This window comes from Podarcis erhardii (assembly GCF_964252035.2).
Source record: "Podarcis erhardii genome assembly, chromosome: 7".
Taxonomy (NCBI): domain Eukaryota; kingdom Metazoa; phylum Chordata; class Lepidosauria; order Squamata; family Lacertidae; genus Podarcis; species Podarcis erhardii.
Genome location: NC_138511.1, coordinates 40,476,498 through 40,491,381, shown reverse-complemented (window position 1 = coordinate 40,491,381; position 14,884 = coordinate 40,476,498). Strand labels below are relative to the sequence as shown.

General features: G+C 46.9%; 1 protein-coding gene across 2 annotated transcripts; it reads left to right on the top strand.

The window, feature by feature from the left end:
- Positions 1-867: 867 nt before the first annotated feature.
- Positions 868-13,951, top strand: MEAK7 (MTOR associated protein, eak-7 homolog). Of its 2 annotated transcripts, none has more exons than XM_081870268.1 (8): positions 868-1,075; positions 3,593-3,786; positions 5,399-5,629; positions 5,969-6,113; positions 6,426-6,866; positions 9,590-9,708; positions 10,817-10,996; positions 12,184-13,951. In XM_081870268.1, exons 2-8 carry the CDS (start codon positions 3,616-3,618, stop codon positions 12,307-12,309), a joined length of 1,413 nt encoding a protein of 470 aa, XP_081726394.1. In that variant the 5' UTR covers positions 868-1,075; positions 3,593-3,615; the 3' UTR covers positions 12,310-13,951. The 2 variants fall into 2 exon arrangements, with proteins under 2 accessions (XP_081726394.1, XP_081726395.1); XM_081870269.1 differs by lacking the exon at positions 868-1,075 and adding an exon at positions 1,104-1,228.
- Positions 13,952-14,884: the final 933 nt, after the last annotated feature.

Below are 14,884 nucleotides of genomic sequence, written 5' to 3'. Positions count from 1 at the left end.
ATGTGCAGCTGATGCCGGATGCTGCAGGCAAAGAGTTGATGGGAACCTGGTGAGAAGACACCTAATTTTGACACCTCCAATTTGTGGCCAGCCTCCATTCAAAATGCTTGCGGAAAGGCACAGCAAATGGAGGCTGGCCACAGCAAGATCCACACCATACATTTAACGCACACCCAATGCATATTTGAAGCACATGACCCCCCCCCAAGAGTTATGGGAACTGTAGTTTGTTAAGGACGCTGGGAACTGTAGCAGCGAGGGGGAAATCATGTGCTCGAAATGTGCCAGTTAGTTACGCCTGCATGATTGACAGCATGCAATAGGTGCCTGTAACTCTTGCCCAACCTCACATGTCATATTGTGCTAACAGTGGCAATGTATGCATTAGTCAGGTTGAAGCCAGGTAAAAACGTCAAGAAATGCCACCCAGTTTCTTTTTTGGTGCTAGTATGACTATCCAAGAGCACCCGGGAATCGAACCCGTAATTCACCAGCGCCTTCATTTGTTCTCCCGCTACTCCACGAACGCTCCCATTGGCTACGACGACAAAAGAGGGCGGGACACCTAGAAGGAAGTTCCAGCGAGAGAGAACACATCCCGGCTTTCACCTCAACATAGAGAGTCGTCCACCCTTTCCGTTTTTTTATCAGAACTTCCGGCCTAGGGTCGAACCCTTTTCCGTTTTAACTCCCAGGACAATGCATAGCGGGGGAAGGGTCACCATAGTGAATGGTAGGAGGAGGAGCCCATGTAGCATCACTCTCGCGAGTACGTTCCACTCACTCTTCCCTTTTTCTATCTCTATGCCAAGTCTGTCGATTTGATGATGCAGTACAGAACGCGGACGGCGGCGATGATGCCGACCTTAGTAGCCGCCTCTGCGCAAAGCTCGGCGTCCCCTATTGGCTGAGCGTTCTGTCAGTCAAACGGCCAGCGGGGCGGTACTTCAAGGGAAGGCCTCCCCAGAGGCCAAGAGTGGCGGCGGTGCTGGCGCTGCCGCGGGAATGAGGAGACGCCGCTGAGGAACATCGGCCGTCCGGGGAGCGTCCACGCCTGAGGAACCGTCGCCGACAAGTGAGGATATTTTCGGGATGGGGTGCGGGTTTCAAATATGAATAGTAACGAGGGGGCGTGGCCTATATTAATATTAATAAGGGGGCGTGGCACGTGTGACTATCAATGAGGACGTCACTGATTATGAATTGGTGAACCTGAGTATAATTGAGGGTGTGTGTGTGTTTTATCTATTATACATGCACACGCTATATTAGAGACTATTGTAGTTACATAGTATATATTTTGTACTGTAAAGAATTATATATATATAATTATCTCTCTCTGTGTGTAGCTGTATATCACAGAGGCTAGGAATGAAGCATATTTATTTCATTATTAATAATGTTAATCATTAAAAATTTATTCATTGTAATTCAAAAGTAACTGAGTGGTTTTAATTATGAATTCATAAATCATCCATTGCAGACGATTGTAGTTCAGAAGTATAGAAATTGTTTAAATGGCTGAATGAATAATGTGAAGATACATCATGGCTTGCAACCTTCTTTTCCACCAAATGGTGCTTAAAGTTAACAGTAAATTGCAACACTTAGCAGTTGCTGCAACAGTCAGCTTATGAGGTCAAAGGGGGGGGGGAATGTGTTTTGTTTCCTGCACTTGGATCTTGCTCCTTCCTTACTTGGTTAATTTTTTGTCCATGTACCAAGATTTGAACCCAGATCCCACCTCTGTATTTGCAGCATTCTGTTGAAAATAAGAGATGAGCAAAGAGAAGTCCATTGATGGCTACTAGGTGTTCAGTAGTGTGCTTCTCCCCACCTGATGTTGTATACAAGTCAGTCCTACTCAGAGTAGACCCACTGAAATTACTGGACATGGCTAACTTAGGTCTATTTATTTCAGTGGATACATTCTGAATTGGACAGAGCTGGTTACAGCTCTAAGCTGAAGCACTTCCTCGTCTGTCTCATTGTCCTGTCATATGGGAGTGCTGGCTTGATTGCCCTAAACAAGAACAGATTAATGTTCATCTTGTTTGATGACAAAACATATTTCTGTTGCTCCTGATAATGCATGTATGTGTGTGTGTGTGTGTGTTTTTCTCTGACAGGTTTAGGTAGCTGCGCTTTGTGAATAATTCATACTTGTTGGGCTTTGATCGTTAATTTGTATTTCCGTCACTGCGGTTCGTTTAATGAAAAGCACTCATGTTTCACACTTGGTTTTAAAAAAGGCTTTCATTTATGCTTCTGACCTCAAGAGAGTGGGAGCTTGGGGCGTGTGTGTTTGATGCTGCTGGGAATATTTCTTTCATTATGTCCCAATGGGATTACTCAAAGGAATGAAGAGAGAGCGCTTGAAAGCTTGCAGCTGAAGCATGATTTCTGAAGACTGATTTCTGAAGATGGTTTGAAAACAGCCCCTTTGTCGACACAGTCAACTTATTTATTTAACAAAATGTATATCCCAATTGATTGTTTTATATTTCTGTTAACTGCTTAAAAATTCTCTTAAAATGTATCAAAATTATTGACAAAGAACATTCTGCTTCTGGGCCTTTTCTATGCAAACCAATGATAATGATGATGATGCTCAGACTGTCATGAGGAGTTCCTACTTTCTAGGCACCTTTTGCAACATGCCTTTACAGGTTTTACATCGCTTCCAAAGGAGTGTTTTATGCAATATCAGTGGATTCTTGCATATTCTTTGGGGTGGGTTCTTGTGGTCTTTTAGTATAGAATTGCAAGCCAATAGTCGGCAGTCTACAACCTTGTGGCTTCCAGTCTTCCAGGCCTTCTACTGTAACATTCGTCTTTGGGGCATTTTGGAAGGTGAGCAGATTCTTTTCTCAAGTTAGCAGGAGGCAGTGATGGTTACCAACTTGGATGGATTTGAAATAGGATTCATGGAGAATAAGGCTATCAATGACAACTAGCCATTATAGCTATGCTTCCCCCATGGTCAAAGGCAGTAATGCTTCTGAATATCAGTCGCTGGAAACCACAGGGGGGGAGAAGGCTCCTGTGTCTGAGTCTTGCCTGAGGGCTTTGCACAGGCATTTGGTTGGCTGCTATGAGAGCAGGATGCTGGACTAGATGAGCCATTAGCCTGATCCTGAAGGGATCTTCTTAGGCTCTTGTTGCTCTCTCTCTCATGTTCTCTCTCTCTCTCTCTCTCTCACACACACACACAGAGAGAGAGAGAGAGAGAGAGAGTTGGTCACATACTACATTCAGAATTACAATCAGCTTCTCTGAGCTGTTGGGTCATTTGACGCTTTATAATAGATTTCAATTTGCAGCCAGGCGTTATTAATTCTTCATGAGCCAAATTGATTGTTCATGAGCCAATATTGTTTTTTCCATTTTGATCAGGACCCTGAAGCCCTTGTGCTTTTGCAAAATGACTTTGAACCGTCTGCTTCTCCCCCCACTGCTGCAACTTGGCAGTGCCCCCATTTCGGTGGTTTTTCTGGTTGTTCCTGAAACACCGCTTGGGACTGGTACCTTCTGAGCCCTGCCGCCGTTTTCATGCTTGTCTCTTTCTTTTTCCCTTTCATCATCCTCGTAGGATTCCACCATCTGCTGGAAAAGATGGGGAACGTGGAAAGCAGCAGCCATTACCAGAAGCACCTCTCGAGGTTCCTTCCTGATGAACAAGCCGACATTGACAGCGTCTTCGTTGCCTTATCCGGGTCAGGGGAGGCTGTCGGAGGAAAGGGGGGCAAACCATCCAAGAAGGGTGTGACTCTGACGATGCTCAAGGCAAGAAACAAAACTTGGTTGACAATTAGCATGCTTAGCCTTACCGGATCATTTTCTGTGTGTTCGCAGCACTTTGTGGATATGGTCCTATTGTAATATTTGCAGCAGCCTTGCATAGTGCAGATGACCTTAAATGAATTGCTTAAAGTCAGCTACCGAATTCACAGCAGTGGCAAGATTTGATTCCCTGAGCTTTGTCTTAGTCTCCTGGCCACTCTGCAGTGGAAGGGCTGCAGCTCTGTAGTAGAACATCTGCTTTGCATTCAGAAGGTCCCAGGTTCAATCCCCGGCATCACCAGGTAGGGCTGGGAAAGCCCCCCTACTCCTCCTGATACTTTGGAGAGCTGCTGCCAGTCAGTGCAGGCAATACTGAGCTAGATGCAGTTAAATGTTCTTGGTATAATGCAGGTTCCTATATTCCTAAGATTAGACAGGGCTTGTAGTGGTGATGTTTTACAGAGGATGCTCCTACACAGAGGTGGAGAACATGTAGCTTTTCAGATGTTGTTGGACTTCCAACTCCCATCAGCCCCAGCTAGCATGTCCAATAGTTGGTGATAATGGAATACACTGACTTCCCACCCCTGATATAATGCATTGGTCTCTCAGTAATGAGCTGCAGCACATTTGAGTGGGTTGCATGAGTGATACTGTACTGATTACTTTTAAAGAAATAAGAAATAGAAAAGTGACAGGTGCGTTAGGGAGAGGAAGAATAATGTAGCCGGAGTGGTGGCGTAGTTGTTAGAGTGTCAGTCTAGGACCTGGGAGACCAGGGTTCAAATCCCCACTTGGCCATGGAGCTCTCTGGGTGACCTTGGGCCAGTCACGGCCTCTCAGCCCAACCTACCTCACACGGTTGCTGTGGGGATTAAATGAGGAGGGAGAGAACCATGTTCAGCACCTTGAAGGTGGGATATAAATGCAATAAATAAAAAAACAAATAGCCTTCTTGCTTTCTTCAAGTTGAGCCACTGCAGCTTCTTCCCTGTCCTGCAAATCCTGGGAATTATTTTGCATTGGTTGTTAATCCAGCATGCCTGCAGTGTATGTTGCTTTGTGGCATGCTGTCCTTTGGGAAGAGAGTGGGATAGAAATTTAACATGCAAATAATTAAAAAGTGTAGTTGCTGCAGCCTGAGAATCATAGAATTGTAGAGTTGGAAGGGACCCGGAGGATCACCTAATCTGACCCCTTGCAATTCAGGAATATGCAGCTGTCCCATACGGGAATCAAACCTGCGACTTTGGAACACCATGCTCTAACCAACCGAGCTATCCAGAAGGGAGCCTGGGAAACTGCCTTATACCAGATCAAACTGTGGCTCAGAGTGGTGGGTGGGAAGCCTTTTCCCAAGCCAGTTAAGAGCCGATTTCCAGAGGTAGAAATCTGAAATGTGAAAGTATCCCTGGCATGCTGAATGTGTAACGAGCGGCTGGCTTGTTCCTTTTGCCTGTTGGCCCAAACAAAGAGACATACAGCGGGGGGAGCCAGAGGAGAGATGGCCCTTCCTTGGCATCAGGATGCATTGCCTTTGGTGCAGAGTGAGCTCCTGCCACTTTGTTCCTTCTGGATGGCTGAACTTCCCTGTTGCGTTTCCGTCTATCTCTAGGCCCACGTCAAGGAGGCCCTCCCTGAATCAATGGTCGTCCGGCTGAGCAATGGGATGAAGAGCATCCCTCTGCCCGAGAAGTCTCCTGGGTCCAACGGGCAGGTGGGGAAGGAGCAGTTTGTCATTTTCATGTCGGCAATCTTCAAAGGCAACGCTGAGGAAAAGAAAGGCATCGTCATGAAAATGATATCAAACACGGACAGCACCGTAAAGGGAAGTCAGATCATCGAGGTAAGAAGAGAAAAAACCCAATGCGTTCCATTTGCCTATAAGAGAGAGGAAGAGGGACTGGAGCAGAAATGGGGCAAGGTGATGGATCTGGGAACCAAGAGTGGGAAGCCAGGAATTGTTCACAAATTTAGCGAAAGGAAAGGAAGGCAGATGCTCAGCCACTGCTCTCTTTCTCCAGTGCCAGATACGAAAGCTATAGTTATTCGGATCATACTAGTCCCTGTTAGTATCCTTTTCTAAGTATTAATTTCTGCCCTCGTTAGGAGGTCTGTTCCTTTTTTGTGTGTGCACCTGCCATTTAAGCACTCCACATAGAAAAAAAAAATTAAACTCTTGAAGTTTGCAGAGGATCTGGTTGGCTCTGTGGTTCACGTCCTGAGCTACCGGAAGATGCTGAAGGGCTGGAACTTGAAGAATGTGCAGAATTCAACCACTGGAATAAAAGCTTTGGCATCTCAATTAGTGTCGGAGTTGAAATCGGCAGGTGAGTGGTGGAATGTCCGTTTTCACTTTGGTTTAGCCGTAGGCCCTGGCAGTGGTTGGTGGCCATTGTGAGCTCCATAGGGTTTGTGGCTTGGGAGACAGAGAGGCTCAGAGAGCTGCATTTGGCTCTTGGGCACGAGGTTTCCTGCCTCTGGAATACAACATAGCTACTAATAGACCTTTCCTCCTCTGTCCATTAGTTCTAATCCATTTAAAAGCCCTTGGATCCAGTGGTCAGGTTTGGCAGTGGCTCCTTTGGAGCCGACCAGGTTTCCTGGTGCTACTCACCTCTAACTTTTGTTTCTTGCTGCAGATGGGAAGAGGCTTGAGGGTGGTCAGGCGTTGGGCGCTATCTGTGACGAAAGCAGCATTGAGGATTGGGTCTTCCGGGTTCCACAGGTCTCCGCTTTCCTCACTGTGGTCGTCCAGCAGGGGCTGCTCATCCTGCACTCCCTCCCGGACCAAGAGCAGGAGACCTTCCCTTTGCTTCCAGAGTGCCAGGGGATCAAAGGCAGCCGCTTCATCAGCCTCCTCAACATCCCGTCCGTCACCTACATCAACTCTCACCTGCCTTCCGAGCTCCAGCACAAATGGAGGCTCCTCTTTGCCTCCCAGGTTCATGGTGAGAGCTTTACGCAGCTGTGCGGGCACATTGTCAACCAGGGGCCCTGTGTGCTGGTTCTGAAGGACACTGATGGCTACGTCTTTGGTGGTTTTTCATCGTGCTCCTGGGTGGTTAAACCACAGTTTCAAGGTAAGAATGCCTGTTGACCCAACGTCTTTCAGCTCACATTTCACAAAATCTCAACCCTGCTCCTCTGGCAGGTGCTATGGAGCAAGGCCCTGTGCACATCCTGTTTAATAACTATTGTCTAAAAAATTCTGTATCTAGACAACCCAAATTCTTTGCCAACAAAAGTGGGATCATTTGTATAATAATGAATTTATTTATTATTATTATAAATTTGGCAAAGCGTGCAATTTACCATATTTTCATAGCTCCTGGAAATCTCATTCTCCCACTATTCTTCAGAGATTTTAGCTGGCTTTCCCTTTGCTGGGCAGGAGGGTTGGTGGTGGTTCCTACCAGAAGGCTGCCTTCCCTGCTAAGGTTGCCTATCAGGGGCCGTGTTCCAGGGGCAAAAGTGGAACAATGCATAATAATAATAATAATAATAATAATAATAATAATAATAATATATTTATTTATACCCCGCCCTTCCCGATTCAGAAAACCGGGCTCAGGGCAGCTAACAACAAATTTAGAACAATTGATGCAACAAAAACAGCATAAAATACAGCATAAAACGTGAATAACAAATTCAGAATTCAAAAATCAGTTTAGGGAGAAAATCCATCCGATAAACGTTCAATGATCACCAGGGCTAGCTGGCTAAATTAGTCCTATTTGGGCCAGCGACGAGACCAGGGGAGAATTAGCTGTAGGATCCCAGAGCAGGTAATCTTCATAAAAAGGGGTGGGGGAGGGAAGGAAGGAGAATAAAAGGTCAGGCTAAGTTCAAATTGAAAGCCAGGCGGAATAGCTCTGTTTTACAGGCCCTGCGGAAGGAAGTTAAATCCTGCAGGGCCCTGGTCTCATGGGACAGAGCATTCCACCAGGTCAGAGCCATCACTGAGAAGGCCCTGGCCCTGGCGGAGGATAATCTGACTTCCTTAGGGCCCAGGACCTCTAAACTATGATTATTCATGTAGTTATTTATTTATTCATATGATTATTATGCATGTGGATTTTACTTTTGCACAGTAGGATGGTTCTTCCACAACCCTCTCTGTCCTTCATACAGGCAAGCAAGAAGCTTTGTTAGAGTTCAAGCACACGTTTTGCTTAGCAGGGCCAGTGAGGGGCATGGCCCATGGAAAGTGGGTGTGGCCTGTTGAGAATCCCAAGCTCCGGAGAGAGGGACCTGGAGGGCCACATGTTCTCCCTGTGCCTGATGCTCCTCTCCCCTGACTCTCACTCTTTCAAGCCCGTCTTCACTGACAAGAGTCACATGAACTTCTGGGGAAGATGAATTTTTGCACCCAACACCACATTTTGCCCAGGGTCTTCTCACTGACTCTCCCAATTTAAGTCCCTATTGGTTTTAGTGAGTTGGAGACCCAGGCAAGTGTGCACAGAATTGCAGACTTCACAGATTATAATTTTTTAATGTGCATGCTGTCAAAATGACTTGCTACTGTTTTCCCACTAGATGGCGACCCTGCCATTGCTTTTGATTCTGCTGAGATTAGAACTAACTCTCTTTAAGGTGGAGAGTATTCTCAGGACAGATCAAAATGCCTAGGACGTAGAGCAAATGCGTTCTTCCGGGAAAGAGCCGTAGCTTTGCACGCAGTAGGTCAAGGGTTCATTTCCTGACATCTCCAGGCAGGACTGGGAGAGACCCCTGTCAGAAAAATGCAGGCCTCTGGATGCCAGCTGCTGGCAACCACAGATGGGGAGAGTGCTCTTGCTCATATGTCCTCCTCGTGAGCTTCCCAGAGGCATCTGCTGACTGCTTTTAAGAGAAGATGCTGGACTAGATGGGCCTTTGGCCTGATCTTGCAGGCTCTCGTCAGGAAACCTTGGAGAGCCACCAGGGCTGTCTTAAGCATATGCGACGCCGGGGTGTAAAGATCCACCCGGTGCCCCCTTTCCCAGGTTGCCCAGTCCCAGGCGCGCAGGAGGGCAGAGCTGGCCGTCCACCTCACTGTCTCGCTGGCTCGGTCACCCCCAAACTCGTGGCGCAGAGCCGCCTGCAGCAGAAGAGCCCACTGCAGCGCTCCAACCAATGAGCAGACTCTTCCCTGAACTCAACTCTCGGGCCCCGGACTCTTGGCCTGGCGCCCTTGAGAGCCTGGCGCCTGGGTGCCCCGCACCCCTAGCACCTATGGATAAGACGGCCCTGAAAGCCAGTGCCACTCAGTGCAGAGGATACTGTGCTAGCTGTACTGATAGTTTGACTTGACGTAAGGCATGCTCTTTTGTTCCAGTGCATCTCTCCTGCCTCTGCCTCACCAGACCTCCATGTAAAGAGTGTTCTTTAATACTAGCTGCCCTACAGACGACAGGCGAAAATTAGCAGTAGAAGTGGTGGGGTTACGAGGTGCCTCATCTAATGCTTCAAGTACTTTGGTTCCAGGCCAATTAGGGCTTTACGTGCCAGTTTAAGCACCATAATTTGAGCCAGGAAGACAACTGGCAATGAGTGCTGGCGTTTCAAAATTTCTTTGTGCATTTAAATAAAAGATCTCTGATTCAATCCCCGGTATCTCCAGGCAGGACTGGGAGTATTCTCTGTCTGAAACTCTGGAGAGCCGCTGCTGCCAGTCAGTGTCAACAATACTGAGCTAGATGGACCAAGTGTCTGACTCAGTGTAAGGCAGGTTCCTCTGTTCTGTGTCCCTAGATTGCCTTCCTTTCTGTTCCTTGCTATTTGGTCTGTGCTCCTTCTTCCTTCCACTGTCATTTTACAGGCAACAACGGATGCTTTCTGTTCTCTGTTTCCCCCTCGCTTGAGGTCTTCACTTACACCGGCTACAATGACCACTACATGTACCTGAATCATGGGCAGCAGACAATGCCAAACGGCCTTGTAAGTACAAAATGGTTGCAGGACAGAGCCTTGTCTTGTAATACGGCACTTTCAGTCACCCTGGGGAATCTAGTCCTCTTGTGCAGTGCAACTGCGAGGGTCAGTTTTTGCTGGATCACACCACTTAAAGATTGTGGGTTGGGCAGATTGTGTGCTTGATCTGCTTGTGCAGGATTTTGTGTGTGTGGGTGTGGTTGGCCAGATGGCCTTTGCTGAGCATCTGACCAAAAGCCTATATTTATTTAGTTGAGCTTTTATTTATTTTTTACAAGGCAAAAATACAGAGAACAAAGGAAGCCAGATGATTGCAGAATGACAAATTCTTAATATAAAAAACGATGAAATGCAGGCAACCATTAAAAAAAAAGAAGCAAGGGATGCATACATTGAAAGGATAGAAATACAAAAAAGGTTATTGTAAAAAATAAAAGTTCAGCAGAGGAGAGCCTGTTGGGAGTTTTCTCCCCAAATCCTATTGAATAGGAAGATGTGTTCTTCATTGCTTCTTCTTTGTCAGTATTTTCTTCTTAGGTATTCCCCTTCAGTGTGTAGTTTGACTTAAAAACAGTGTGGTGCTTGATGTAAGGGAAACTGATTTGTACTTGTATTCTGTCTTGCTATTTCTGTATTAAATAGCCTATGGATTAAAACAATAAAGAAAGATACTGTTTCGCAGGTGTGATGTTGGCTGTTAGCTTAGATCGTTTTGGAAGGGAGTTAGATAAATTCATGGAGGAAGTGAGGCCTGTAAAGACGACTAGTCATGGCTGCTATCCAGGACCTCCCTGTTCAGAGGTAATGTGCCACCAGTTCTTGAGGGCTAGTAGCATGGATGTGCCTTCATGCCCTGCTTGTGGGATTCTCTGAGGCATCTAATGATTGAGCACTGCAAGAAGCAGGATGTGTGAGCTGCATAGTGCTTTGGTCTGACCCAGCAAGTCCCATTTTAGATGGGTCAGGTGTTGTTGGGGCTGGCATGCCTGCCTCTGGGTGGACTGCCATAGTGTGTCCTTCCAGCCCCACCCAGCGCTGATAGGGTCATTCAATTAAGGGGCAGACTCTGCATGCTGCAGTGTGTCGGCCAAACCCCTTTGTTATTCTTTCCTAGGGCATGGGTGGACAACATGAATACTTCGGCCTGTGGATCGACAGCAACTATGGGAGGGGCCACAGCAAAGCCAAGCCCAGATGCACAACGTACAACAGCCCTCAGCTGTCGGCCAAGGAGAACTTCACGTTGGACGCCATGGAGGTTTGGGCAGTGGGAGACCTCCCGGAAAGTGCCGCCGTAAGTGACCGCTGTGACTATCTCTCTAGCTAAACAATAACCTTGAGGTAGCTGGGCAGTGGGCCAGTGGCCCCCTGAAACTCACACATGTACTCTCTTGAGTCAAAACAGCTTGCAAATTTCCATCCCTATCAACACTAAGGGATGTTGCATTGGAGGGTGGGAACCTTCAAGAAGCACCCACGGTCCAGGCACGGCATTGTGCTCAGCAAATGGCACCCAACAGGCTATCTGTGCTAGTGTCCTGTTTGAGGAAAGGTGGTTGTGTGGACAGGCAGCTGTGATGTCCTCAGCCCCCCAACTCCTTTGAGTCCGCGGATGGGTGATCAGTCCGCGGATGGGTGATCAGTATTGTGATGTGCCATGTCTTCTTGTTTGTGTCATGTCCTCTTGGATAACAAAAGCAGATTTATTGAGGCCACAGTGGGCTGCTGTGCATGGTTGTACCATTTCTTTTGGGCTGGTGGGCCACAAGATGTTTTTCCCCTTAAAGGAGGGGGGGGGGTGGAATGGCTTCTGGAGGCCAGCCCTTTTCTATGATAGCACCGTGCATGTATGAAAAGGCTAAAGGCAAAAGAAAACTTACGTTCACTGCTAACACCAGTGACAAGTCTAATTGCCAAACAACAATCAAAACAGCAGCAAGAGCCATGCCATTGCAGAGATGGGTACACCCAATTCCAAAGCAAGACTAGAGTTAATTGTCCATTAAAAATTTCGGGGAGGAAAACGGCATTTTCATACTGCTTTCCTGGCACAGAAAAGCTGCTAAGTTTCTTGGCAACAATACCATGGTAGGTGTGGGTGCATGTGCTGTTTTTTGTGTTTCTTCCCTTCCTTCCCCCAGCGGTGCCCCAAGAGTTCCTCTTAGCGATCAGAGATCACGCTCTGACATGGGTCCCCTTCTGCAGTCATTTCAGGAAGCTCCGTGACCTTACCCAACCTGTTTGACTGGACCAACAAAGTAGGCTGGCAAGTGGGCGGGGGCCGCAGAACCTGTCCTGCTGTTTGCAGAGGGATGGCCGGGGGGGGGGGGGAGCTGCACAGGGAAGCAATAACAACTTCCTTCTAACGCAGACGTGACGTGAAAATGAAAGGGCCTCAGGATGGGTTGACCGTGACCTGTTCCCTTTCTCGAATTCTTATTTTGTTTGGTGTTCCAACCTGCCTTCTGGGTTTTGATTTAGGGCACGGGGCAGAAGAGCATCCTGGACGCAGACCCCGAGGCCCAGGCTTTGCTGGAGATGATCGGGAAGGGCCGGAAGAGCGATGGGTTGCGGGATCCGGCCGATGGCGACGGGGGCGACAACTGAGAACAAGGCCTGGAAGCTCTTGCCTGATGCTTTGTGCAGAGCAGTCTCTGATCTCTCTCCAACACCACATGTGAAAACTCGATAACACAAACCGCTCAAGTGTAATGTGTTTTCCTAGAGTTGCATGTTGTCTGGTTAGGAGACAAATCCTTTGCGTAGCGGGATGGTTTGTCTGTGGCGGGCAGATGGGGTGATTGCATGCTTTAGGTAGTTCTTAACAATCAAGGGTATTGCTGAATACAAATGAAGACAGGTCCATGTCCCTCCCCCTCCTTTGGATCAGTGTTAGCATCCACTATTTAGTCACACATTTCGTCTGTGAGCAGCTCAAGGGAGTTTTTGAGAATCCTGTTGGGAAACAGCTTCCTGAACAAATTGCAGCTTGTTTGCTCAAGAGGGCCTTTGCTAATCATGCTGAAGCAAGTTTTGTTGGGGACAGTTGGTTCAACCCAGGGTTGAACATTCACAGACCCTGCCTTAGGAAACCCACATTTTGAATGTTGTAAAGGCAGCAGCCAGAGAACTGAGTACTTGATTGATGCTGCTTTTAGTCTCAGACTTCTGTCCCAGACACCGTTCACATAAGTGTATAGAACCAAGTCAGATTTCCAGGGTGGTGCAGGCACAGGCCAGTGTTGGGAGTGCAAGCGAAAGACTGCCTCCCTGGTGAATTTCTGGGTGTGTATGGCATCACTACACCAGACCCTTTAAGATGCATGAGATTGGGCTGATCCTTGAGCTGCTGGTGGCAAGTTGCAGGTTAACCGGATCAGCACGAATCAATGCTAAATCATGCGGTGAAGCAGTGGATGCAGCCTGTCAGTTGGGGAACCACTCTGAAGGATGAAAGGTTGGTTGCAGCCAAACTTAGCAATCTCTGAAACCCAAAGACCCAATTTTCTTTGCTAGGTATTGTCGAGAAATGATCTCAAGTCCTCAATTTAAGGCCTACTTCAGAATTCAGTCTAGGGAACTATAAAGGGGTGTGAAGACGGGGCTCTACCTTGGATTTTCATGCGACTGTCCGCTTTGCAAATCTGCACCTCTATGCAACACACAGCAAATAAGATGATATCATCTGAAACGTAAGCTGCAAACTTTAGAGCTACTCAGGACTTCTTATCATGCTCCGAAAAGTAAGTGTGTGTGTGTGTGTGAAAAAGTTGCTTGATGAGGCTTGGTATTCAAAACAGTGTCCTTAGCTCTCCCCTCCCCCCCTTTTTTAAGTTTTAAGGTAGTGAACTTTTGAGTAGAAAATTAAGTATGCAAAGCAAGGAATCTAAAACTGACATTCCCTTTGCAAGTGTGAAAAACAAGTATTAGCTTCCACTATAGTTCCACTTGAGCCTCGCAGATTACTGAAAGGTGGGGAATAACAATAAAATAAAAGTGGTCTATAGAGGTAAACAGTATGTTGGAAATTGAAGTGTCCTTTGGCTTGTTGACGTATTTGATCAAGTTGCAAAGGCATAATTTCCACAATAGCTGGATCTGTTCTGGTCTTCTGAGTGAACAGATCCAGCTTCTGAGTGCATCTTTTATGTATACTATTCTGACTTGGTGGCATCATGTTTAAGGTCTGTAACCTTAGAAGGAACTATTTTGTTCCACCAGCTTTGTTGCAATAAATCTACAAGATACATAGGGGTGTTTCTTGTTTGGCAGCTATACTTTGATAGCAAATCCTTCCATGTTGCCTTATAGCCATATAGCCTCAAATCTTGCTACACCCTTACTTGGGAGTCTTGTCTGATTGAATTCAGTGGGGCTTCTACCTAAAAATGCTTAGGGACAGGCTGCAGGTCAGAAATTAAATCATGTTCACAGTCATGTTTCTTTCTGTAGAATAGTGTTTATGAGACAAGGCAATAGAAGCTTGAAATGGAAAATCTGCATGTTAACCTGAAAGAGCTACTTCTGTCCTGATTGATGGTTTATCTGTGTAGACGGATGCTGTGTCTCACTGTTTATCCAACCTATGGTAGCTAGCTATTTATATCCTAGTCTCTTTTTCATAGGGGCAATAGGAAGCTGCCTTATAGAGAGTTAAGCTCTGTTCGTCCTTCCTCTCCCGGAGCTGCAATTCTCAGAGTCGATAACAATCAGTCTCTCTTCACAGGGAACTCTGCGAATTGTAGGCCTGTGAGGGGAATGGGGGGTGTGTCTCCTAAACAACTCTTTGTTCAAGGTGGTATCGCAGGATTAAAAAATGTATGGTGTTTATGTGGCCCAGGTGCCTCTCCTGCTGCTGGAACCAGCCTCCCCTCAAAAGTAGAGAGGAGGAAGATCAGAAGAGAGGCCTGCCAGAGGATGATTTTCACTTGATCCCCTCCTCTGGGAGAGATGGACTTTAGCTGAGGGGTAGAATATGTGTTTTGTAGGCAGAAAGGCTGAAGTGTGATCCTAGGCAGCTCCAGCTAGCAGGATCATGTAGGTGCTGATAGAAAACACCTCTCCTCAAGAGAGACCTTTAAAGACCCTGCGCAGTCACAGCTGGCAGTGCCAGGCTAGATGGATCAATTTGTCTGACTCTGCACACGACAGCGTAATATGTAAGGTTTTTCTAGCAGATATT

Bases quoted from the DNA above. Each gene is read 5' to 3' on its own strand.
- MEAK7 (XM_081870268.1), top strand. From the start codon at position 3,616: ATGGGGAACGTGGAAAGCAGCAGCCATTACCAGAAGCACCTCTCGAGG. The intron at 3,787-5,398 runs GCAAGAAACAAA...GTCTATCTCTAG, and splicing joins TGACTCTGACGATGCTCAAG to GCCCACGTCAAGGAGGCCCT. The intron at 9,709-10,816 runs GTAAGTACAAAA...ATTCTTTCCTAG, and splicing joins AGACAATGCCAAACGGCCTT to GGCATGGGTGGACAACATGA.